This window comes from Chlorocebus sabaeus, chromosome 20, assembly GCF_047675955.1.
Source record: "Chlorocebus sabaeus isolate Y175 chromosome 20, mChlSab1.0.hap1, whole genome shotgun sequence".
NCBI classification, from domain to species: domain Eukaryota; kingdom Metazoa; phylum Chordata; class Mammalia; order Primates; family Cercopithecidae; genus Chlorocebus; species Chlorocebus sabaeus.
In genome coordinates this window covers 86,665,788-86,692,981 of record NC_132923.1, presented here as the reverse complement: position 1 = coordinate 86,692,981, position 27,194 = coordinate 86,665,788, and the positions used below count along the sequence as shown (strand labels likewise).

General features: G+C 40.2%; 1 protein-coding gene across 11 annotated transcripts in view; it reads left to right on the top strand.

Annotated features, from left to right (window-relative positions):
• Positions 1–27,194, top strand: part of ELAVL4 (ELAV like RNA binding protein 4) — a 154,658-nt gene that overhangs the window by 84,696 nt on the left and 42,768 nt on the right. For all 11 annotated transcript variants that reach the window (XM_073007308.1, XM_073007307.1, XM_007978816.3 and 8 more), the window contains exon 2: positions 12,829–13,069. In XM_073007308.1, the coding sequence (XP_072863409.1) occupies positions 12,829–13,069 (241 nt within the window). The remainder of the gene's footprint in view (positions 1–12,828; positions 13,070–27,194) is intronic.

The window sequence follows — 27,194 nt, the reverse complement described above, 5'->3', positions numbered from 1 at the left end:
TGTATACTTTTGGTCTGCAGAATTTGGGATTCTTTTCTGAGTTTCAGAATGGACCAGCGAGTCCAAGAATATGAACATAAGAAGAGATGTGCCAATTTCTCCTTCCACCCCTAATTATGAGAAAGACTATTTCACTGCATCTTAGAACTTGATAGTTGCAAACCTTAAATTTCTAGTTTCCATGTAAATATGTTGCCCACAAATAATTCGAAGGCATACTTTTCCTCACCCAGGCCTGAATTCTCACCAACATTGATTTGGTGGAGTCCAGTTTTACTCCTGCCCCGGCTACCTTCCAAGGGAATGTCTGGGGGCAATGGTATCCAACTCGCCCTCAGAGGAAGTTTGAGGGATAAAGTTCTCCTGTCAAGTCAAAAAGTTTTTTTTTTCTAACGTATATCTAAGAAAGAAAGAAAGAAAGAAAGAAAGAAAGAAAGAAAGAAAGAAAGAAAGAAAGAAAGAAAGAAAGAAAGAAAGAAAGAAAGAAAAGAGAGAGAGAGAGAGAGGGAGGGAGGGAGAGAGGGAGGGAGGGAGGGAGGGAGAGAGAGGAAGGAAGGAAGGAAGGAAGGAAGGAAGGAAGGAAGGAAGGAAGGAAGGAAGGAAGGAAGGAAGGAAGGGAAGGAAGGAAAGAAGGAAGGAAAGAGAAAGAAAGGAAGGAAGGAAGGCAGTCAGGCAGGCAAGCAGTGAAGGGAGTAATTCACAATAAACTTTCAAGTGTGATAAAGTAATTTTCAGATTTAAAACTACTCTATCAGAATGACATTCAGGATCTTTTCATGAATGAACATGTAGCTATATGAGGCTGTATGAATTGTCCTTGAGTATAATTTATCATGGCCAGTTATGTATTTATATATGCATTGAGGTGCTAAGAACCCTTTTATTTCACTTTTTATCTTTATCTTCAGAATGACTTAATCTTTTGAATTGCACAATTAGAAGAGCCGTTGGCATTATACAATTTCTCTTAAAAAGAACAAGACTTCTACACAGATTTTTCTAGAGACAAACTCCCTGTACTCCCTTTTACTCCTCCCCTCTTCCTCACCCTGGCTAAGTTAAGAAAACAAGTGTTAATTTTCAAAATAAAATATATTTCTTTGTAGATTTCTGAAGAATTTAATCTGAGTGTGCATAAAACTTAATTTCAGAGATGTGACCTAATGCTTTAGATCATGATACATATGTAGAATAGCACATTGCTGTTTACAGCTAAACCTCAAGAGTTTGCTACAACTGAGCCACTAGCCAGGCATTTTATAAATATACAATACTAATGTTTACATGAATTGTGCCATTGGCTATTGTTTATGCATTTAATTGGGAAGATAAGTCTGCCTTAATCAGTTTGTGGGCAGTTTTTCAAATGATTCATTAATTATGAGAAAGACTGTTCTTTATGTGGAAGATGAAGATAACGTATTTCCCATCACAACTGGTTCCCATCCCAACGGGTATCCAGAGATTATTATTAGGCATTTTAGTTATTTTGTCCACATTAAACCTTCAGAGTTCAGAGGGACTTAGGGAGCAGAATGGGAAGGAATTGTTTTCCAATCAATTTTTTTTTATTAGAGCTGATATTTTTGCAGGAAAGCTGAGCTTGCCCACAAAATTGTATTTTTATTAAAGTGCAAACATTTTTGTTTTTCAAATCTGACTTAAACAAAGAAAGCTTATTGAAAGTGTGATACTGTATTTATTTATTTACTGGCCATTTTGGAAAAGAGAACTGAATTGTGGGGCATGAAGGGAAGGTTCCCTCATCTTTATAATGTACTGAATGATCAAGCTGTCCCTCAGCTCTGGATAGTTTGCTATAAAAGTTGGTTAAAACCACATACCCGGCCGGGCGCGGTGGCTCAAGCCTGTAATCCCAGCACTTTGGGAGGCCGAGACGGGCGGATCACGAGGTCAGGAGATCGAGACCATCCTGGCTAACACGGTGAAACCCCGTCTCTACTAAAAAATACAAAAAAAAACTAGCCGGGTGAGATGGCGGGCGCCTGTAGTCCCAGCTACTCGGGAGGCTGAGGCAGGAGAATGGCGTAAACCCGGGAGGCGGAGCTTGCAGTGAGCTGAGATCCGGCCACTGCACTCCAGCCTGGGCGACAGAGCAAGACTCTGTCTCAAAAAAAAAAAAAAAAAAAAAAAAAAAAAAAAAAAAAAAACCACATACCCAGGGGTCTTATCAGAACTGCATCAGGATGGACACACCAGGAAATCATCTTAGGCCCAAAATGAAGCTCTAACGAAACACTGTAAAATGTAAAGGAGGCCAGTATTCATTAAGGAGGGGAAATGTGTGTGATGTGTCTGGGGAAGAAGATTAAAACTTGGATTTCTATGAATTTGAGAATGATGCCTATGAGAAATTAAATTTTGATTATGCTTTTCATATCCATGCTGGCCCTGCTATTTTAAGTATTAATGCCTCTTGTTCTCTCCAGTGGCTGCTGATTTTTTAAAAGCCCTGACTACCACCACTGAGAATACTTTTGGCATGCCTGGTGTTCATCTCCAGAGCAGAAGATGCTGTTTGAAAGAAGGGATGCCTCACGCTTACCTCATTGTTACATATATAACTTCCTTTTAGATTATAAAGCACTATATTCTCATTGTAGAAACAAAACAAAGAGTTGACAAATAAACAAGTCATTTGTTTAGGATGTAGGCATTTATACCAGGAATAGGACTGTCAGTTCAGTATCAAAACAGGTAGGATTAGTCTGAGTATATATGATTGATATGCTTTTGCTGAAGAGGGGATGTCATTTGAAGAAACTCTGAAGGGGACTGCTTAAAAGAAAGGGATATACAAGTGATTTTAATGAATTATTTGTTTGCCTGCCCTCCTCCCAGCTTGAACTCTCTACAGGTAGGGACCAAATTATTTTTGTTTTCCCACCTTCTAGAAGAATGTCTTGGCTTACAATAGCATTCAATAAACTTGTGTTGAATTGAATACACTTGTTTTAAGGATATGCTGAGAATTTATTACCACATAACTTCCCAGAGTAAATAGGTCTTTCACGTTATTTGTGCATCTGCCCAAAGGTATTATTAAGCTGTCAGCATGTGTTTCTTGGATGGAATTAAATATTTTTTTCCAGAGTTTTCTAGTTACCTTCTGGTAGAATCTACAGAAGCATGGTATGAATGGTTTTGGGGAATATGAGTGCAGTCTTTAACCACAGTCCCCTAGTCCAGTGGTCTTTGTGAGCCATCACTTGTAATTTGGTTGGAAGGGTGGTATTTCCAAGTTCCCTTTTCCTAGAGTTATCAGATCGTCAGTCTCAGCCCCTCCTCTTGGGTCCCATTAATAACATATGTCTCCTTCACAGTTGAATCATAACCAGGAAAGTGTTGCATTTCAAAAAAAAAATATTAACATGAAGGGACTTGAGCAAATTAAAGCCTCTTGAAAAGAAGGAAGGGAGAGAATAGATTTTATGAGCTGATTTTAAAGAAATATGAAATTGGGGGGTTGTAAGGAATTTTACAAAAAAAATAATGTCTGTCTTCAGGAACACAGAGCCTGCTGTGTAATTTTCTAACTTTGGGAATTTGTTTTTCAGGCTTGGAAAGGCGGGTGAGATGCAATAGTCTGGGCTCCTGCACCCACCAGAGTCTAACATACTGCATGTCAGAATTTTACGAGGGTTAAGTGGGAAATGCCTACAAAGAGAATTAGGACTTTTATTTTTGTTCTCATTAATAATTTAAATCTATTTCTTTAATGGTTCAATTCAGTGACTGCCCTTGGTAAACATTATTCTTCATGCACCTGGGAGAACTTGTTCTGTTACATAAGGGTTAGCTTTATATGTATATTTTCAAAAGTCCTTCCAGCATGGTTAAAGAAAACACCTTTACATACTCATTAAAATATTTAATAAAATACATGTGTGAGTCTCAGATGTACACACCTGAGACATGTTTGCAATCGGTACATTCCTTTAACATCTTTCTCGTTTCTGGGAATACTGACATTTAAAGGTGGCTGAAAGTAGAGGGAAAAGGTATTTGTAAAAGAAGCATATGTTCCTGTGACCTTCTTTGGTTCTTTTCTCTTGATCCTTTTGCATGAATTGAGCAGTGAGGCTGTATCTCCGCCAGAAAACCAGGAGTTAAGGACTGCCAAAAGTATGGTGACAGGTGTACAAGGACCCTGCACTCGGTTCTTAGATGATGAATGTCAGTAGTGAGTTCTGTATCAGGGCAGGTTCCTGTAACGTAAAGTTGTAGCCTTTGATTTTCCTCATGAAATAAATCCTGAAAGTAAGTGTAGGTTAACTAGATTAAAATATGTAAATGCAAAACAATAAAGTGGGGTTGTGGGTAGGTAAAGTGGAGAGGATGGGGTAAGACAGGGTTCTAAACCTTGCTATTAAGAAGTAAAAGTGTTAGTCTACACTGAAGCATTCCAAACATGTCACAGGCTTAAATGGGGAGGAACAGTTGGGGGACTTTCCATCTTTATTTTTATACTACCACTTTTAGGGAAAATATTAGGACAAGAACACAATATGGTCTGGTTGTCAGGGTGGTGAGAAGACTATGGTAGCAACAATGATTCTCCTCCATTGTGAGGAGGAGGATCAATCCTGTAACTCTAGCCTGATTGCCCCAAACTTGAGAAAATTAAAGCTTTGTGAAGAGTGGAAGATGGAAGGAGGTGTAAGAAAGTCATGAGCTAATGGAATAAATATCAACTACCCAGGAGGTTGAGGTGGGAGGATCACTTGAGCCCAGGAGTTCAAGTCCAGCCTGGGCAACATAGAGAGACCCAGTCAAAAAAAAAGGAAGGAAGGAAGGAAGGGGAAGGGAAGGGAGAAGGGAAGGGAGAAGGGAAGGGAAGGGAAGGGAAGGGAAGGAAAAAAATTTTAAGGGAGCTTTAAATACATTTTTAGTACATCCATACACTTTTCGATTTTAGAATAGTCTTGCTTAATATACGTTAAAGATTTTCCTGGTCACAGGACATGCTGCTGTCTGTCCTCTGACATGTGGACCCTTCATCAATAAATATTTGTTTGATTAGTAAATTAATGAATTCTGAGAGCAAGAAATCATATGAAAAGAGTGATTTGGGGAGGAAGGAAATGTTTTACTTTTGATTAATTGCTAATCAGCTTTTCTTGTCTAACTCCCAACCTAGTTTCTTAGGTATTGGTTTTTATCTTTCTCCTTGTTCTCTTCTAATAATATTAGCATCAGTCACCACTAGCATCTGTGGAGGGATTACCATGCCAGGAATAGTGCTGAGTGTTCCATGTACATTATCTCACTGAGTCCTTTTTATACCCGTAAGAGCAAAGGCTGCCCTGAACCACCAGGTTCTATTCTTTTCCTTTTGACTCATTAAATAGGGCTGAGACGAAGGTGTGGAGGGGCTGAGTGAAGATGATAGACACTATATGCTGCCAACATACTTAATTAACAGCTCTAAGCCACCTTGGTGTGAGGTAGGTAATGGGTAGAGTTTAGGTCAGTGGAAGGGCTGGGGTAAGGCTGTATTCTAAACTTTTCTACCAAGAAGTGAAGGAGTGCTAGTCTACACAGAGGTGCTCCAAAAATGTTGCAGGCTTGAATGGGAAGGAGCAATTTGGGAACATTCAATCTGGAGATAATAGATTGGCTTTAGTGAACGTAAAATGCTGTATGCATGTACATTTTTCTGAGCACGTAGGGCCAAGGCATTCAATAGGTTTTCTGAGGATATAGGGCCAAAGTATTCAATAGTAGACCCATGCCAGCCAAAGGTTTAACCCTCCTGCTTGAATGAGTGCTTTTTTTTTTTTTTTTTTTTTTTTTGAGGTGGAGTCTCACTCTGTTGCACAGGTTGGCGTGCAGTGGCATGGTCTCGGCTCACTGCAACCACCGCCTTCCAGGTTCAAGTGGTTCTCCCCCTTCAGCCTCCCAAGTAGCTGGGATTACAGGCACAGGCAGCCACCATGCCTGGCTAATTTTTGTATTTTTAGTAGAGATGGGGTTTCGCCATGTTGGCCAGGTTGGTCTCAAACTCCTGATCTCAGGTGATCCGCCCACCTCGGCCTCCCAAAGTGCTGAGAGTACAGGCATGAGCCACCACTCCCGGCTAATGAGCGCTTCTTAAAATCTGCATTTGACATAGAGATGGAAAGTAGAATGGTAGTTGCCAGGAACTGGGGAAACTAGGGGAATGGGGAGGTATTCTTTAATGGGTATATACTTTCAGATTTACAAGGTGACAAGAATTCTGGTGATGGCTACAAAGCAATATGAATGTACTTAATACCACTGAACTGTACACTTTAAAATGATTTAGGTGGCAAATTTTGTTATGTGTGTTTTACCACAATTTTAAAAATTGAAAAAATATCTGCATTTGAAATAATATTTAAGCATATGCCTGGCATATAATAGGTGCTCAATAGGTGACTGGTTGCTTATCTGTCCTGTTCTCTTTTGTTATCTGTAAAATGAGGATGATATTACTACTTTATTGGCTTTTACTTCACAGGGTTGTTTGAGGGATCCAGTAAGCTAATGGACATGTAAGGACTTTCATTCATTCTATAGTCCTTTATCTAGGACCTACCAATTGTTAGGCTTTGTTCTACATTCAGGAGATGCTGTAATAAACAAAACAGATGTGATCTCTGTGCTGTGGACCTCAAAGTTCAGGTCATGAATTTTTATGAACTGTGAAGTGCTATACTCAGAAAAGTATGGAGGTAGACATGTGTCCACAGTCTGTTCAAGTGCATTTTTTTTCTTGAGACAGAGTCACTCTGTCTGCCAGGTTAGAGTGCAGTGGCACAATCTCAGCTCATTGCAGCCTCGATCTCTCAGATTCAAGCCATCCTCCCACCTCAGCCTCCCAAGTAGCTGGGACTACAGGCAAGCTGACCACCATGCCCAGCTACATTTATTTTTTGCATTTTGTAGAGACAAAGTCTCACTATGTTGTCCAGGCTGGTCTCAAACCCCTGAATTCAAGTGATCCTCCCACCACAGCCTCCCACAGTGCTGGGATTATAGGCATGAGCCACCACGCCCTCCCTGTTCAAGTACATTTCTATAATATGGCCACCCATTAGTCCTTGCCCAAGAGGACAAGTAAACCCTCATCCAAATGAACATGCCCGTATTGTCACAAGAATACACAAGAGAGGTAATCTGTAGACCTGGGCTCCAATCCCATCTCTGACTCTTAACTAGCAGTGTGACCTTGGGCAAGTCATTTCCCTCTTCTGGTCCTCAGTTTCCTCCAGTTTAAAATGACAGGGTTGGGCTTCATGGTCCCTAATGTTCTCTGGTATCTGTTGCACATCCACAATGTGAACTCAAGAAGGGCCCACTCTTTGTCTTTGTTATCTCTGTATCCCCAGAGTCCAGCACAGATCTCGGCTCCATCTCTGTGTATCTAATATACCCAGATATAGCCATAGTGGAAATAAACCCTTTTTAAATGTGCATATGACCTGACATATCCAGGAAGTAGTGTTACGGTTAACTTGGGTAGACAAAAGGGGCCTGAATTGTGTTGAGAGAGGTGGAAGAAAGGGGTGGTTTTTTATTTTCCAGGAGCAGGAGGCTGGCTGAGCCTCCACTCCTTACCTCCCCTCTGCAGAGATAAACGACCCTGGTGATGATCCAGCAGCTGCACATCTGAAGCCTTCCCTCTTGCTTTTGTTGTATATTTTGCAGAAAAGAGTGGTGGGAGGGGTGAGGTTAATGCGTTGAGTGTGAGTAATTAGTCATTCAAACCATCGACATTTACAATGACAGGATTTGAGTGCCTACGTTATTGTGCACCGCTCTAATAGTTTATCCCTGAAATTTTCTGCCTGTATAATGTTTCTTAAAATATATCACAGAAACATAAAAGATTTAATGTAGTGCTTTGTACAACCATTAGAGTTTGAAGTCAACTGAACCTCCTCAATGCTCTATCCTGGATGCTGACTGTAATTCTGTTCTTAATTGCTATTCAAATGAGGAAAGGAGGGCAAGTCAGGGGCTTGGAACCTGGTCACCTGCAAAGTTGGCTGTGAGACCCACACAGAATGTTTCATTAAAGTACATATGCACACTTGAGTAACTGATATATTTATTTGCAATGAAAATTGTGCTGTTAGAATATCAAAGGCGTTAGCCTGAGGAATCAAGTGTTCTGATTTTCCCAACCAGCCTCTGTACTTACTGGAGGATGTGCTTTCCAACAACACACATTTTTTTACCCCTAGTCTGTCCCTCTGTTTCCCAAGTAGAGAGTACAGGTGTCCTCTCTTTGAGATCTGTCGCATAACCTTAAAATGCTGTAGTTTCATATTCGTGCATTTAATGTCTTTACATCTTGGCAACTTCTCTTATTTTCCAGGTAATGTTTTAAAATCCTCTTGGTTCATTCACATATCAGATTTGATTCTGAAGTGTTACATTTGTGCTTTTTTTTTCAGCCTGTGTTGCATCCTAAGATGCATCATTAAGACCCATGAGGGGTCTTATTATAGGATGTATATTAACACATTTACAAATGTTTCTCAGCTTTCAGACTGTACATTTTTATTGAGAAAACTGTCTTTGTATGTGTCCATTTGTGTGTTTTCATCTGTTCCTTCTGGACACACAAAAGAATAACTGTGTAGTGTAGATGCAGAGCAAAGAGAGAGCTCCATCTACATTGGATGAGAATGACTTGGCCTAATTTTTAGATGTGGTCAGCTGAAGTAGCTCAGTAGTGAACATTGTATCTCATGACTCCTTTTAGAAACTAGTGGGGACCAGTTGGGCTGTCTAATCTACAGATGGAACTCACCTCCAGGAGTCAACATAAATTAGGAAATCCGCATAGAATGTAAGGAGAGCTACAAAGCTGATGGGGGGACTGAAATTATTTTGCTGCAGCCTTGTTACTTCATAGGCCTTCCTGGAACAGGTGGACCTGTGAGATGTTCACGTGGACAAGCGCTGGCTTTCACCACGTGTCTGAAAATGAAAATGAAAGATGAACCTGACTGTCAGGTGACCTTTAAGAGTTTTGGTCCCACAGAATCTCAGCATGAAATTCTTCCACATACTCCATCACTAGCACTAAATAAGCTGCCTTGGTGTGGGATGTTTTCTAGGTGTTTGTCAGGCAGCTGAAAGAAGGGTAACCTGAAAAAGGTAGAGAACAGAAAAGGGTTTCTAAAGATTGTAGGGCTCAGGGGTGTTTGCCATTAAATCAAACATAGAGGTCGGGCCTCCTGAATGTATAAATTCTGATTTTTCATGTTCATTATCAAGTTGGCAGTGCTTCTTATGTTTGTTGCCTGGACACCTGACTCAGTGAAGCAGTGAGACAACACAGCAAATGGAGTCACTGCAAAGACTCAGAAGGCCCCACAGCTTGGCAGAACTGAAACCTGCCTCCTAGCCAGGAGTTGTGAGGATGCTCTATAATGCCATCTCCTTTAGCATGCCTCCTTCCCTGGGGCCCATCTCCCTGATTCTTTTCCTGGACCCTTGCCTCGAAGGCAAAGCGGCTGAGTAGGCTTTGCTGGGTACAACTTCTATCAGTCCTGAGGGGAGCTTGATTTAAGATTCTTCTCAGAAGCTTTTACTTTCTCCTTGCTGTCTGGACCAGCCTTCTAGAATCCTAAAGTTGACCTGAAGCCAAGAAGAAAATTCTGGTGATGGGAGAAGTGGAGCCACTTAAATTACTTACATGATGGTAAAGAATCTTAGATGCTCCCCATCTTTCTCAGTCTGCTTTATTGCCTTGGCTTCTCTTGAGGCTTTCATGTTTTCCTTTTTGTTTCGTTTATCATTTGTGACCATCAGATGATGAAAGAATTAGAGTAACACTCACCTACGTGGGGCATGATGAGGAATAATCATTATGATGCCTCTGGGCCCTTTGTATTTTAGACATTTAATGTACATTATCTCTCATCCTGAAGATAACCCTGCATGGCAAGCTTTTTATTCCAGTTTTGCCAAAGAGGAAACTGCAGCTCAGAGTATTGAAGTAACCTGCCTCAGATCACACGGCTAATAAGTGGTAAAACTAAGTTTTTTTTTTTCTTTTTTGAGATGGAGTTTCACTCCTGTTGCCCAGGCTGGAGTGCAGTGACGCAATCTTGGCTCACTGCACCCTCTACCGCCCAGGTTCAAGTGATTCTCCTGCCTCAGCCTCCTGAGTAGCTGGGATTACAGGCATGCACCACCACACACACACCTGGCTAATTTTGTATTTTCACTAGAGACTCGGTTTCTCCATGTTGGTCAGGCTGGTCTTGAACTCCTGACCTCAGGTGATCCGCCTACCTCGGCCTCCCAAAGTGTTGGGATTACAGGCATGAGCCACTGCACCTGGCCTAGAACTCGGAATTTAAATCACCTGTTCTCTTGACTCAAACACGCATTCCATTTTTATTATGCCACTCTGCTTCAGATGAAAAAATAAACAAAAACAAAAACAAAAAATGGTTTCTGAACATTGATGAGGATGTGGAGCAACTGGAACTTTCATACTGTGCTGGTGGGAATATAAATGGATACAGCCACTTTGAAATACTGTTGGCAGTATCTACTGAAGCTGAATATACGTACACCCTATGACCCCAAAAATAGAATCCTGGGACTATCCCCAATAGAATATGTTTTTGTACCAAAGACATTTTTGTACCAAAAGACATGTACATAATGCTCATAGCAGCATTATCTATAGTAGTTCAAAATTAGAAACAATCCAAATATTCATCAACAGATAAATAAAATGTAATATTTCCATACAATGGAAATTGCTATGGCAGTGGGAAGAACAGTGTATTGTTACATGTAACAGAGCAGATGACACTCCATACATGTGTGAAAAGGCACAAAAGAGTATGTGTTGTATGATTCCATGTATATAAAGGTGAAAAAAATAGGTAAAACAAATCTGTGGACTAGAGTTCAGAATATGGTTACCTTTGAGGGGTGAGGTAAATGACAGGGGTGAGAACCTGAGAAAGGCTTTTGGGGTGCCAGTCATGTTCTATATTGTGATCTGAAAGGTAGCTACCCAGTTGTGAATTGTGTTCACTTTGTAAACATTCTTTGTGTTGTACCCTTCTCAAGATTCATACACTTTATTACATGTATGTTATAGTAAATGAAAATGCTTCCCCCCCAAATCCTCTGAGCAGGCAAATGGTAATAATAATGGAAGCTACTAGTTATCGGATGTCTGCTATGCCTTCTTTTCCTCATCTGTAAGATGTAGAGGATATTAGAATATGCCTCATTGCCTTCTTGTGAGGAGACAATGAGAGAAGTCACATTGGATGATTGGCAGAGTAACTAATAAACATCAGTGACTGTGGTTATGTGCCCACCTCTGTTCTGATGCTTTACATAAGTCATATCACTGGATCGATCCTTACCACTTTGCAAGATAGGTGGCATTGTTCCCATTTTTCAAATGAGAAAAATGAAGGCTCTTAGGGTTTAAGTTCCTTGCCCAAGGTCACACAGCTAGTAAGTGGCAGAGCATGATTTCATTTCCAAACAGTTGATGATCAATTTCTGAGGAGATGGAAGCCATTTTATGATGGACAAATAGAGGATGGTGATAAGACAAAATGGAAAGTTGCAAATTATGGGCTGCGTTTGGGGCCAGGAAACCTGGGTGCAGGCCTGGACTTTGCCCTCATTTTTCTATGATAACAGAGAAGTAATTGGACATCTCTGGGCTTCATGTCCAATGTGAGAGTGTTGAGCTAGATTTTGTTCCCTTAAGCGCCTTCCGGCTCTGCAATTTTGCAATTCTCCATGTTTGTCATCCCATATAGGGCATCTTCATGACCTGACTTCATGAGCTTAAACTCATTTTTCTTATAAAACCCTATTCTAGCATCTTCTCAGAACTTTCCCTGAATCTCCCTGTCCTGTAAGCAGAAGTAATTGCTTCTGTATTGCATGGTCATTGCCCTACACCAGCTGTTTACCTGTCTGTGTCCTCTATAGGCTATTAGCTCCTTGAAGATAGGGATTCATTCATTTCTTTATTCTCATGCAGGCTGCCTAGAACATTCACACCAGCCAGAAATCTTTGTTTAATTAAATATTTTAATCAAGAGAAAGTCCTTTTTGAGTAATATGTGAGTGGACAGCCTCAGGCGGTGCCGGACCTAAGGTGGAGACCTAGAGAAAACTTTGCCTCCATGTTTTTTGTTTTATTAGAGGTCTGGGAGAAACAATAACAGAATGGCTAGATTTAAAAAAAAAAAAGACATTAGAGGACTTTGCAGCTCCCTAGCATGTACCTATAAAAATCTAAAGTTTGATCAGTGATTAAGCATCAGTGAAAATTTAAACCCTTCCCATATTGAACAACCTCACTTAATTTAATGTCATTTTATTTTATGAGATAGTTAATAAACAGGTACTGTATTTGATCTTGTGAGTGTAGCCCTCTATATTTAGCTTTTTCAGCTTTAATGGAACTATAATTTTAATCATGATTGTTACTTTACATTTTAATTATAATTTGGTGTGGCTTAAGTATACATTTCTGAGAGTGATTGTGTAATGAAAACAGGAATTAGCTTTTCATTAACAAAATAATGGGAGAGTTCCTACTGCATTCTAGTCTGTGTTCAAAATCTATGGGCTGGCCTAAAAATAGAAAGGGGAGTTTAACATTTTGGTTAAAAACATGCTTCTAAATTGGCTGTGTTCACAACCCAGTCTCTTGCTCCATCTTGCTTTATCTTCTCTTTCTTTTCAAAAAAATAAATAAACTTTTAAAAGAGACTTTGGTTGTGTCTGAGATTTCAAAAGGCTTTTTCAATTGTTTTTATTTTTATTTAGATAATTAGCACCATGGAGCCTCAGGTGTCAAATGGTCCGACATCCAATACAAGCAATGGACCCTCCAGCAACAACAGAAACTGTCCTTCTCCCATGCAAACAGGGGCAACCACAGATGACAGCAAAACTAACCTCATCGTCAACTATTTACCCCAGAATATGACCCAAGAAGAATTCAGGAGTCTCTTCGGGAGCATCGGTGAAATAGAATCCTGCAAACTTGTGAGAGACAAAATTACAGGTATGCACAGGATTTGAAGCTATGTTGTTCCATTAGATGTGCAGATCTTAGCAGAAATGCACATGTGTGATGATGCACCTGAGTGTCTATATCATGTACCCTGCTTACAGGGTGGCACGGATACACAGTCATAAACTTACACCACATACACCACATAAGACCTTATTGTAGATTGGTACTGCTGGGAAGCAGATGAAGATTTTGGCACATCTTCATCTTCATGTAAAATGATCTTTTGATTTTGTCTCCTTTTATTCTTAATCATCCATTCCCTCCCTTTGTTCTATAGTTTCCAGTCCCACACTCTGCTCTCCCTATACTTTACACTAGTTTTGTTCATGTATTCTTCTCCTCTCAATATTTGCTTCGTGTGTGCCCAATGTTCTTCCAAGTGCCTGAAACAAGTGTTTTAAAAGGGGCCACTGTGGATGTGTGGATGGTTGACACAACTGCCCTTGTCCCTGGGGAGAAACAGGCCCTAAGGATAGCAGATTAATCTGGAATGCAACTACTCTGCAGTAGGAGGGAGATACTTAATGAAGATCTGCATTTGAGGTATTTTGTTTTATGTCATCTATCTGTTTTGAAGATGCTCTTTAAGAAGTGAGGGAATTTTTACTTGAAAGTGAATCAACACCCTATACAACTTCAATACATGAGATTTTTAGGTTCTGATTTTCTCCTAATTGACAACTGTTCATTGAGAACCAAATGTTTGCCAGACACTGACACTATAATTCTTTGGGGGAAAGTTTCCCTGTAATCTTATTGGCAGTGAGAATATTTTCTTAGAGATATATTAGGCTACATAACGATGGCAGTGAAGCTGCTACTGTGTGATACTCCACTCCTGAAATCATTCATATCCAACTTTGAATACTTGTCAGTTTTGAGTATTGACTTTTGTTTTATTTCTCTAGACAGTTTAATTAATCAGCAACTGTCCTGTAGTTTTTTTTAAAAAAAGGAAGCTGTGTCATTAAAATAGGGGTATACATCATCTTTATTTTAAATCAGAGATTACATTCTATATGTGTGCGTGTAATTATATATATTCTTCTGTTCTCATAATTCACATGTAAATTTGTTCCCCTTATAAATTAAGTAGTTTGCAAAATCAAAAAACTTAAATACCACTGCCACTTTCCAAAATATAAGTCATATAACACTCCAGAAATAATTTTCTTATTTGAAAAATTGTAAGATAATGCTTGTCTTAAAGGGCTTATTGTGAGGATTAAATGAGAGACTAGATATATTGCATCTAGCACAGTGTCTATTGCTTAGTGGTGCCTCAGTAAATACATCTATTATTATAAGTACCGCTAGTATGCTTCAAGGAAAGTGGCCAGAACAGAAAAAAATATATCTATCAAGTTCTCCAAATAGGGCCAGGCTTTGATGATCTTGTACCAGAGCACTGGAACATCTATCCTTAAACAGAATTTCCCATACGTTCAGAAAGCCAATATTTAGATTCCTGAATAATCTTTATGTAATAGGATGATAATTCAAACCAAATTAAAACCAGTTAACCATATGATTCTTCCTCCTACTCCTATATAGGAAATGTATTTTTAGTGTAGCCTTACCTTCAAAATACAGAGTCTGCCAGCTATATTAGTGAATATTATTAATCACCTTTTTAGAATTCCTTCAGAACTGTAGTGAGATTTTTGAAAAGTACTGATTCATGGTGTTGTTCCTTGTTTTCTAAAGACACATGTTTAAACAAGCAGATTCCTTTACTGAAAGAATGCTAATTTGGTAGTTCACCGAGTGGATTTGAATAGGAGTGACAGCTTCGAAGACAGCCTTTAATTTGGTATACAAAACCAAAATTGTCAACTTTGGTTTGTTTAGCACCCTCTCCAGCACAAGCAGAGACATACAGTAGCATCTGAGCTTAAAGAAGAAACTTATGGGGTTGAAAGCAGAAATACAATTCAGGCATAATTTGTAATTATGCATCCTTCTTAAATTCAGGCCCAAAAAATTTTTATTTGCAGAGACCTTATGGGAATGAGGCAGAGAAATATAGAGAGAGACCAGAGATATTTGCCCTCATTTGGTAGCAGTGTTTAATAAAAGTAAAACTTGTGGTTGTAAAGAGTGCTTATTAAATTCTTCATTTACACTACCTAATTAATTCTAGCATTTTAAATTAACAGTGAAACTAGTCCCTGCTGTACCATTCCATAGATGCAGCATATTTCCTCCATCCACCCGTTGTTCAGGTTTAATTGGCTATGCTAAAAGTCAGAGAAGGAGGGAGAGATAGGGCTGTGGGGAAATGGGGAAGGAGTGGGAATCGCTCTAGCGGAGGACCTCCCCGAGGCCAACATTTGGGGTTAGGTCACAATGCAGACTGGAAGAGGTGAGGTATATCACACTAGGCAAATGGAGATGCTGCAGCTGGTGGTTCAGAAGTCAGGGTAAATGACATCATGGGTATTTTTGTTGCCCTGATTTTTAACATCCCAGTCCCCCCTTTTCCTCCAACACCTCCTACAGATCTCAATGCATCTCGATCCTGTGAAGTTTACAAGGAGTTCTAAATATCCAGTGGGAGGATTGGGGGGTGGGAGGTGGCAAAGAGATAAGAATTCAAGATTAAGATTTTCCAGCCCCAACCACTCCCTAAGAGAATGTAATGGATTCCCTTAGAAAGTTCTGGCTTCTGTAACGTTAAAATCTCTTGAGAGAGAGAGGAAGTGACTCTGTTGATAGCCTTATCAGCAGGCTAGATTCGTCCCTGGCTGTGAATTGTCAATGAATTCTCCATTTGAGAATTCATTGATGTTTATGCTGAGGACATAAACATCACCATTTATCAAGCACTTCCTCTGTGCTGGATACTTGCTAAGTGCTGGACATACCCTATTTCATTTAACACGGAGAACAGCCTCCGTTTTCTTAGATGAGGAAACTGAAGCTTAGTGATTTCCCCAGGCAACACAGTTATTAGCAGGTGGTGGAGCTGGGAGTCACCCCTAGTTTCCAAAAGCATGATTTTATTTGGAGGCATGTACAGGGTAAAGACCCTGCCTAACCCCCACTTCATAACCCAATGCAACATTGTGTTCTTCTGAGCAGAGGTTCTTGGGCACCCTCTGGAGAGTCTATCTAATGCACCATGACTTTAAACAAGACTCATGTGTATAAAGGGAGGCAAAGATAACAACATTTATCATCCTCTGGGGATATAACTCAGCCTTTGTCTTCCTTTAGAGTAGAACCAAATTTACTGAAAATTCCAGTTTTAAGATACTTTTGGACATCTCTGTTACTTATCTTCTCAGAGACATTACATTTTTCTTTTTCCAACTGGGAAAGGACACTTATCAGGATAATCCAGGTACCAGGGAGAAGAAAGGCATATCCTGAGTTGCTCTTGTGTATATCCATGACACATGATGGCATTGGAAACTAAGTCTTTAGTTTTTCTTCTTCATCTACCTGCAGACTCTGCTGCTGGGAAAAAAAAAGGAAGTGGCATGTGACCCACTGAGTTCATGCAACCTAGAAACTCTGGCAAAGAACACCAAATACCTGGTAGAAATTATATTATTCCCGTGGACTCCAAGGAGTTGATTCAGTTTCTTATTTTTTTTTGTTACCATTTTGGTTTTGTTTTGTAAACATTGAGATTGCCTTACTGAATGCAAGTTGCTATGTGATCAGTATTTTAGGGGAGAAAACATGTGGCTTGACCAAGGCAAGGTTAGGTGGCTCAGGGTATGTCTTGAAATCAGCAGAGCTGGATTATTATTATTATTTCTTTGCCTTTTTTTGCGTTTTTATAAGTGTTTATCTTGTTACCACCCCAAAACAAATAAGGAAAGAAAAAAAAGAAAAATCTCTAGAAAGAAATTAGGTGGGGTGCAGTGACTCACGCCTGGAATCCCAGCACTTTGGGAGGCCAAGGCAGGTGGATTACCTGAAGTTAGGAGTTTAAGACCAGCCTGGCCAACATGGTGAAACCCTGTCTCTACTAAAAATACAAAAATTAGCTGGGCATGGTGGTGGGTGCCTGTAATCCCAGCTACTCGGGAGGCTGAGGCAGGAGAATTGCTTGAACCTGGGAGGCGGAGGTTGCATTGAGCTGGATTGCACTCCAGCCTGGGCAATAAGCGCAAAACTCTGTCACAAAAAAAAAGAAAAGAAAAGAAAAAAAGAAATCAGTGTAAGACAGCAAACAGTTTTGACCTGCCTATTTACATTGTGTGATTATTTACATCACAGTGATAAAAAAAGAATTATATTTTTACCTCATGTCACTCTCTGTGTATCCATGCAGTTTTTTTTTTTTTTTTTCGAGTTGAAGTCTCACTCTGTCTCCTAGGCTGGAGTGCAGTGATGCGATCTCGGCTCACTGCAACCTCCACCTCCTGGGTTCAAGTAATTCTCCTGCCTTAGCTTCCCAAGTAGCTGTGACTACAGGCACCCACCACCACGCCCTGCTAATTTTTGTATTTTTAGTAGAGATGGGGTTTCACTGTATTGGCCAGGTTGGTCTCGAACTCCTGACCTTGTGATCCGCCTGCCTCGGCCTCCCAACATGCTGAGATTACAGTCGTGAGCCACTGCACCCAGCCACAGTCTACTTTTTAAGAGTAGTTTTCTATTCATTTCAAGTGAGTGTGAGCTCTGAAGGGAATTTTTTGAGGACAGGACAGACCAAACTGAACATTATCAATAACAAAACTGAATCTATTAAGAGACGAGTATATGGAACATGCTATTAATACGTAAGTGCTATGGGTGGTTGGAAGAGGTAAGGTTGGTGTTAGCTGGAGCTGTTGGGGAAAGTTTAAAAGATAGGGTAAGGATTTAGGTAGAGGAAAGAAAGGCAAAGGAATAGAGCTAAAATTTTAGTCAAAGAACAAAAGCATTTTGTGTTCCTCTGTGCTTTGGACAAAAGAAGTAGAGCTGGAACGTGTCTCTTTGGAAGCAGTGGTCTAATATAAAGCAGCATGGCCAAATGAAGTTAAGCACAGCAAAAAATTAAGTCAGTTAGAGTTGTACCCCAAGGACAAAGACAACATTTCCTAAACACTACTTCTAATCCGTGTCTTCATTTCTTCCTTTATAATACATCTCTTTGGTTTAATTAATATCATTTAGTGGAAAAAGAATAAGGCCAAATAAATAACCTTTGCTACTGTGGACAAGAGGGTGGATATTTTGCTGCTACCTTTGTATCTGAATTTACAACCTAATTAAAGGAACCAACTCAGTTTTGATGCAGTAACATTGGGTAACTTGTGTTCTTTCTCAAATTTCTGAAAGTGCTAACAATCCTGTGTGTGTGTCTCTCAGTAGGAGAGATGTGGGACATGGATCACAGCAGTGGCGACAGTATCTATTAGAGCATCTAGGCCTTGAGTCATGACAGAGTACAGTCTATTGGGTTGAAGAGGAGAGGGGAGTGAGGGTTCTGGATTGTTTTAATGTACCTTATATACTTTCATGTACTGGACTTATAGGAACACTATGGGAATTTGGTTGAATTTTACTTCTGAGATAGCTGTATAAACAATAAAAGGCTCTGAAAAATCCTAAGATATAAAAATTCCTTAAACTCACTCCCAAAATGTGAATTCAGCCCCAAGGTGAGTTTATTGGCATAATTTCTTACAACACCCAGCAGACATATAAGAATAACTGCAGCAGCTTTTATTTTTTGTGTATGCCTTAATGTGTATACTGGGCACTATAATAATGCTTTAAATATAGTGGCTCATTTAAATAATAAATCAAGTTATCTTGGAGAATCATAATGGCCAGTGCTTTTGAGAACTTACTGTGTGCCAAGCATTGTGCTGAGATCAGTAGACAGAGTCTCATGTAATCCTCAATATAGTGGCTCATTTAAATAATAAATCAAGTTATCTTGGAGAATCATAATGGCCAGTGCTTTTGAGAACTTACTGTGTGCCAAGCATTGTGCTGAGATCAGTAGACAGAGTCTCATGTAATCCTCAAGATGGCCACTTTACAGATGCAAAAACTTGAACTTAGGAGTAATTTAATTACTTGCCAACGTGACTTAGCTTCCAGGTTAAGGGAGCTGGTACTTGAACCCAGCACTGCCTAATTGTGAATTGTCAAATTTATACTTTACCTCTGGCAGTTTATCCCAAAATACTAAACTGACTCCTCCCCTTTACAAACCAACTCAGTTTGTATACCTAGGGAATGAAATTTTTTAGTACAGGGAAAACATAATTAGAGCTCAGAATCTTTTGTTTTGGAAAATAGCATACTGTGCATTAAAAAGATAAATTTTTTGTATTAAACAGGTCACTGCTTAGCTAAACAAAGAAGACTAGACTTGGAGTGGTTTTTTTCACTTCTGATATTCTCTTTTCATGAAATACTCTTCAGTATATTCACCTTTTCTTTATTGTGCAAGCACTGTATTGACATGGATGCTGCCTACAATTTAAGCATAATAAAAACCCAGCCTCATTTAGGCAGATCCAAGAAAATCCCAAGATATTGATTAGCTAAATGAACTTTTCTATATGCACATCAGAAGGAGAGTCATTAGTGATGGGAAGAGTACAGCAAATAGTAGCATTTATCAGCATATTTTGCTGCTGATTTGGAAAATGTGCTTAGTACAATGTGATGTGTCTCCTGAATTCAGAGGAAAATCAGGCAGATTTGCATCTGTCATTTTATTTATCACCTCCCTGCAGTCATACATATTCTACAAAGAAGAATAAAAGAGTTTTGATTTGTTGACTTGGGAAGGGGGGTTGGTTATTGTTGGAGGTGAGTGGAAAATTTTTAGGTATGGAGGAGATTTGGCAGCCTAATGGGGTTACAAAACAGGAGAATTGGAGTCTGCCTTATTAAGGGGAACTTGAAGAACGTCAGAACATGAAGTGCAAACAGTAAACCATATAATCATTGTGCTTCTTACACACTCATCAAGGGAAATCAGAGACTTTCCATCCTTTCTAATTAGGGCAGGTTGGCAGTAGAGTGGAGCTGTGAGGTTTAGGGTTTGTGCAGGTACATTATGCATCTTCTGACACAATTTTTTCCCAGAATGGCAGTAGTCAGGATTACAGACTAGGTATGGTTTCCTTTTGCCTCCTGGCTGTGTTCCCCTTCATCTTACCTTCCAAATCAGACAGTTCTGCCCTGCTTCCGAACTCAGATAACCGTAGGAAAGTATTCTCACATCCCAGGAGAGATGTCTCAAAGGATTTTTACCTAGGATGTGAATCAGGCTGGGTATTTTAAGAATTTTCTATTTCTGTACTTTAGCTGACTGTTTGGTTCGTAAGACCAATTCCCTGTTCACGCAGCCTTCTCTTCTTCCCCCAACACACACACACACACACCCACACATTCACTCACTCACTCCTCCCTTCTCTGTAGAATGGCCTGGTTGATTGAGACTAGGAACTAAGGAGGAAGGTAATGTCAAACTGAAATTTCCACACATTATCTAAAAATGTAATTCATCAGCTTCAGGGTAGGAGGAAAGTGCTTTCTGAAATGTGTTAATGGGAAATTCATTTTCTTCTTGTCTTCTGTGAGGTGTAGTAGTGGTGATTTCTTTTTTCAATCTGCCCCCTCGCCCCCATCCCACATCTCCCTGACTGCTCTTAACTGATAAACTCTGTATCTGTGTTTATTCCTCGTAAGAACTAAAGATCTTTAAGTTGCCTTTTCGTTTTTTCTACAGTCCCCAAATTGAGCTTTGATAGGAGAAGATATTTCTAGTTTGGAGAGAAGATAAAATTCAGATAGAGATCATATATTTGTATAAAGTTTTTACATTTGTAAAACATTTTCAATCAGCCAACAGTATTTGTTTAGTGTCTACTCTCTCAGACTAAATAGGTGTTATTCCCTTTCCTTCCCTTCTCTGAAATTCTGTATCACTGTCTGTGAGGAGGTCAAAATGGATAAGACCTAGTTTGTGCCCATGTGTTGCTATGGGACCAATGAGTCAGGGAAACCAGAACAAATGACAGCCCTTCATGAAAGTCTGGAAGAGACTGGGACCTGGCTGCTTATTATGCATATTAACTACACATCTACCTTTGCTGTTTTGTGGCTGGGGGCAAGAGGGGAGTGGAGGTTGTTTTGTTTTGTTCTTCACCAGGGCCCAATCTTACCCTTCCTTGGTCCTGGCTATTAATGTCATTGGAAGAATAGTGAAAAAGGATTCATAATGATACAATGAAGTTGGAGGTTTGATGGAATGCCTACTATGTGTCAGCTACAGTGCTAGGCACATTATAGATGTTATCTCGTTGAAGCTTTATATCAGTGTTGCTTAATCAGTGATTTTATTCCCATTTTGCAGATGCACAACCCAAGACCTAGAATTAGTCAGCTGGTGAGTGGGGTTAGGGCATCTGACTGCAAAGTCTATGGTCTTTCTGTTACCTTACCACTGTCTGCTGAATGAAGACAACATCAGTTATGCGTGTTCAAAGGAGAAAAAGATGACAATGGACTGAGATTCTCTAAGCAAGTGTCAAAGAAAAGTGAGCCTTCAGCTTGGCCCTGAATTTGGCAGAGATTAGATTGTAGGAGACCCGTCCATGCAGAGGAGGCAGCTGAGCCAAGCTTCAGAGACGTTGTTATGGAATGAATGTTTATGTCCCCCCAAAATTCTTATGTTGAAGTTCTAACCTCCAATGTAATTGTGTTTGGAGATAGGGCCTCTGCGGAAGTAATTAAGGTTAAACGAGGCCGTAATGGTAGAGCCCTGATCTGATAGGATTAGTGCTCTTATAAGAAGAGGAAGAGAGACTGGAGTTTTCTCCATACACATGCAACAAGCAAGAAGGCAGCTATCTGCAAGCCAGAAAAAGAGCCTTCACTAGAACCCAACCATGCTAGCACCCTGATCTTGGATTTCCAGACTCCAGAACTATGAGAAAATAAATTTCTGTTGTTTAAGCCACCCAGTCTGTGGTATTTTCTTATGGTAGCACAAGCTGCCTAATACAGACATTTTCAAGAGATAGTGAATAGAACAGGCAGGACTACTCTGTCGGGTAATTGAGGATACCACCTTTGTGTCAGTAAAATATCTGAAGCTCAGAGATGTTAAGTAATTTATCCAAGGTCACAGTTAATAAGTGGTGGAGCTGAGATTTGAACCCAAGTCTGATTCTGAGGTCTGCGTTCCTTCTACTTTCCCGGTAACTAACTCTACTTAACACAGAAGGAAGCTGACAGCTTTCACACTTCCCATGGCGTCTGTAATCTGAGAATCGTTATTTATCTCTCTAAGGTGAGGTACCCGTTTGCTCAGTGACTTGCTTTCCACCTACTTCAAGTTCTTGCGGATTTCTAAGTTTAGTTTTCTGCATGTCCCTTATTTTGTAGTTGAATGTCTGGTGAGATGCAAGGCCTCATAAACACAAAGTGGACACAGCTAGCTAGGTTAATAACTCTAATTCGTATGGCCGCTAATGGAATTTCTCATCACAAACATCTAGAATCAGATTAAATAATTTTATTGGTGGTATAAGCATAAAATGTACACTTAGCGATCCCTGATATTTGCCCTTTGTGTTTGTTTTCAGAGGCTTTTATACTCAGTACTTCCTTTGACGAGTCAAGAGCACTTGACTTCTTATTTTTCTTGCTCTTTCTTCCTCTGTTCTTTTCTTTGCCTGGTTTGTTGTTGTTGTACTTTGTGTGTGTGTGTGTGTCTGTGTGTGTGTGTGTGTGTGTGTGTTTTGTCCTGCTTCCTCTTTCTGCCTTGTTTTTTGACATGTCACTTTGATCAAAAAGGATTTGCATTGGCTTATTAGATAGTATGGAAAAAACTAAAATGGAAATAGCCATCAAATTTTTTAAAACAGGATAGAAGTAAATGAATATAGAATGGTAAAAGGAGACCAGAGGAAAATTAGTAAATTAAATGTGATTAAATGTCTCAAATGGACCACCTAGTTTGAGTTTTTTTACATCAAGGAAACATGAATGGTGACAACTTTGGTTCCTTTCTCAAGTGGTTACCAGAATCGCAACCCCACATGCTTTCTCACCGCTGGCCCTGTAGCCCTTTCTCTGGATCGACAGGCCTCTGATTGCGGAGACACTTGCCCACTATAATGCAGGATTGGATAGAAAACCTGGAATCACATACATGGAATTTTCCTCATCTTTCTTGCATGAGTCCATTTTGGATTGATTGACTTGCTTTTTATGGCTAGGGCAGGCAGTAACTCAGAGAAGCTGCCTGAATGGAGTTCTTGTTTTTATTAACGTAAGGTATAAACAGTGTGCCCTCTGGAGGAGATGGTCTGAAGCAGGCCTTCCTTGCCTGCTGCCCTGAACTGAGGTATTACTGGGGTATTACTACTTTCTGAGTCACTTCAGTCTTTCCTTTCCCTTCAGACCCCAAGTCTGGACATGCAGGAACTTCAGTTTTCAGCTTCCGTCTTTCTGGTGAGGGTTTCTGCAGTGAGTTCTGTTTAGTTCCTCATTGCCCAGAGCCCTGAGCTGGACAATAAACAGGAAACTCAAATGTCACTCTCATATCCTGGTCCTAACTGTGGAAACTGGAACTAGTCCTCAGCCACCTTTGCTTTTCCCAGTGCCCCTCACCAGTCAATGGACACAGATCGCCCTCTAAGTACGAAAGAGAGAGAGCACTACCCAAGAGCTCCACACACCCCAGCACACACACACATCCCCCAAACACTTTCTGGTCAGAAATACCAAACACAGTGCATCAGAATAACCAGAATTGAGACAGACTTCACTGAAAGTCCTGCCTTGCCTTCCCCACCCCCGTACTTGATAGATATATTTGAAACCTTATGTATCTCCATTTCCTCAATATACAGTAGAGAAGATAAATCTTCACCCTACTACCTTCTTTGGATGGTACTTGTGACTTCAAACCACGTGATACATGTGAAGGCACTTTGTAAACGAAAGCAGTCTATAAATGGGTTGCTCCTACCTCGTAACTCCTAACCACTTCTCACCAAGGGTGTTAGCCCTGGGCCAACAGATGGATAAAGGGGGAGGAGAGGGAAGGTGGATGTCTGTTCCTGGTTCAATGTTAGGTTATGTAATTCCAAGTAGGAAGTAGGAGATGGCATCTGAGAAGGCAGGAGAATAGAATGGGAACTTACATTTACTAAGCACGCACTAGATGCCAGATGTTAGGTGTCACCTTATATTTATCTCATTTAATCCTAACCACATCTACTGTAGGTATATATTAGTGACCCCATTATTTAGACAAGGAAACCAAGGCTCATGGAGTTTAACGTGACTAGCCTAAGATCACACAGCAAGCAAGTGGCCAAGCCGGCTGCATACCCATGTCTGGCTGCCAGTTGGGACAAGAGACCTTCACAGAGAGGGTTTCCCACATTCTTGCTGTTTCATCCTGAGTCACGAATGCGACTGTAGGTTGTATTCCAGTAAGCCTCAGGAATAGCCGCAGAAATAATGAACACCAATTTCAGTGGTTCTGGAAGATTGTAAATGAAAGCCTTTAGTTCAATAAGATGCTCCTCCATTTACAATGGGATTATAGCCCGATACACCATCATAAATTGAAAATATCATAACTTGAAAATGCATGTAATACTCTGGTACACCCATTGTAAAGTCAAGAAATCATAAATCCAACCATCGTAAGTCAGGGACAGTCTGTAGTTGAATATGTCAGGATAATTTCTGAGATTTTGTTTTAAATTAGGCCACTTCTATGAGTGGTAACATGATAAAGTGGAAGGATCCACCAAGCTCTTGTTCTCGGGCTAGCTATGGGACTTTTGGTGGATCAAGGCATTCTGTGCCTCATGTTGTTGTGCATAAAATGCAGATAATACTGACTTTTCGCACCTTTCTGTGTGTTGTGAGATCAGATGATTTGCTAATGTGCTGGTAAATTCAGGGTATTACTGTGGTCACCTATAAGACAGGACATTGTAAGCACGGGATTTATGAGGGTAAAACAAACACTTAAACCCCCTGTGATAAGCTATCTTTCCTTCCTAGTCTGCCTTCCAGATGTTTTGTTCAGTTATCTACGTACATCTCAACAAAAGCTGATTAACTCTCTCAGACATCAGTGTCTAACTGTTATTAATGCTCAAGCTGATCAAATTACAATGCCACAGATCCTACTTGTGCTGTTAATATTAGATTTTGGATTCCGGTCTACAATGAATGATTTTTCCTCCATGCATTGGGAAAATTGGTTAGCAGAGTTCATAAGAAAGTTTAATTAGCAGGCTGTTTATGAAAATAGCGGCTGTGAGTCATCATTCAGAATGAACTAACATTTCTCAGGCTTGAATTTGTTCTTCTGTTCCTTGAGCAGCCACATAGGATCCTTGTGTTGGGGAAGCTGGTGTCCACATGTTGCCCATTTGAATGGCACCATGTAATAAACTAATAATCAAAACACCAAATTTTAAAAACCAGAGAGGAAGTGGAGGTATAGGGTGTTTGTATATATGGATACGTGTATCTGTGTCTGCTAAGGGAATATTTTGGGCCTAAGCTAATCCAGCACTGTGCTAGACAGGATAGTCTAGTGATTAAGAGCCAGACCGCCTATGTCTACATCTCTGCCTTACCATTTACTAGCTGTGTAACAGGCAAATTCTTAACTTCTCTGGGCCTGAGGTTTATCATTTATAAAATAGGGATATTGATAGGATGATTGTGAACATTAATTTATGTAAACTGCCCAGAACAACCCCTGGCATATAGTAATACAATTCTTACAGCAGTTCTGTGAGATGTAGGTATTATTAGCCCTATTTTATAGATGAGGAAACAGCTGTGTGATCTTGGATAAGAAACTAACTTATCTAAGATCACACAGCTTCTAAGTGGCAAAGTTGAACCAATGTTTATTTGACTCCAAAGCCTCTGTTTTTATTTACTATACTGTACTAGCTTCCAGGGTCATATGCCTAGTTCATTAAGTGTAGATACTGTGTGTGTGTGTGTCTGCATGTGTGTATGTGTGTACCTGTGAGAGTGTGCTCCTGCTTGACTATTCATGCAGCCACACACAATTGTTTGGCATTTTTTTCCTTGGGTCTATGGTTCTCCTAGTGAAACAGGGAGCTCACTGCTTTCTACTCACACAGTGAGCTAGAACCAGACTTGTACAACTTGTACCAAAATGAAAATGTGTCTTCAGATGTCTGACTCTCCTCCCACTATGCACTGCTGTCCTGTGTCTAGATTATCCCAGAAGCAAGACTGTGTGATGTCATCTGAGAAGCCGAATCATAGACTGTCACAGTGAAAAGAGACATTAGAAGTACTCCATGGCAGCCGGGCCCGATGGCTCACGCCTGTAATCCCAGCACTTTGGGAAGCCAAGGCAGGTGGATCACGAGGTCAGGAGTTTAAAGACTAGCCTGGCCAAAATGGTGAAACCCCATCACTACTAAAAATACAAAAAAAGCCAGGCATGGTGGTGGGTGCCTGTAATCCTAGCTACTCGGGAGGCTGAAGCAGAGAATTGCTTGAACCCGGGAGGCAGAGGTTGCAGCAGTGAGCCAAGATCGTGCCACTGCATTCCAGCCTGGACAACAGAGCAATACTCCTTCTCAAAAAAAAAAAAAAAAAAAAAAAAAAAAAAAAAAAGAAGTATCCTGTGACTTGGTCTTATTTTCAACTGGTCCCGTTGTTATCTCAGGAATTATAGTTCAGCTTTGGGGACGAGATCCCACACCTTAGGTAAAAATCTTGAGACAGTATTCAGTCTTGTTTCAAAGGGTAACATTCATCTGAGAATTCCATCTAAAAATCTTTCCCAAAGGTGATCTCATCTCACACTAGGCATTTTTTTTTTTTTTTAAATTATTGAGTACTGAGCACATTCTGGGTATGATTCAAACTGTGGGTTCATTTGGTGTCCTGACTGTCAGGGTGACATTTCATTTTCCATTGCCTGGGAGAGCTGAGGCATTAGAAGGTGTTCACATTTTGCAATCTCACTCATATTCCTGGGCACTCCTTCATTTTCACATCTGCCAGGTACTTGACTCCATGTAATGAAGCTGGTCATTCTTGCTTGGTGTAGCCATTCCCCAAGAATCCCCAGCTATTTAGAAAATCAAAGAAGATGACTTTCCCCCGCAATTTC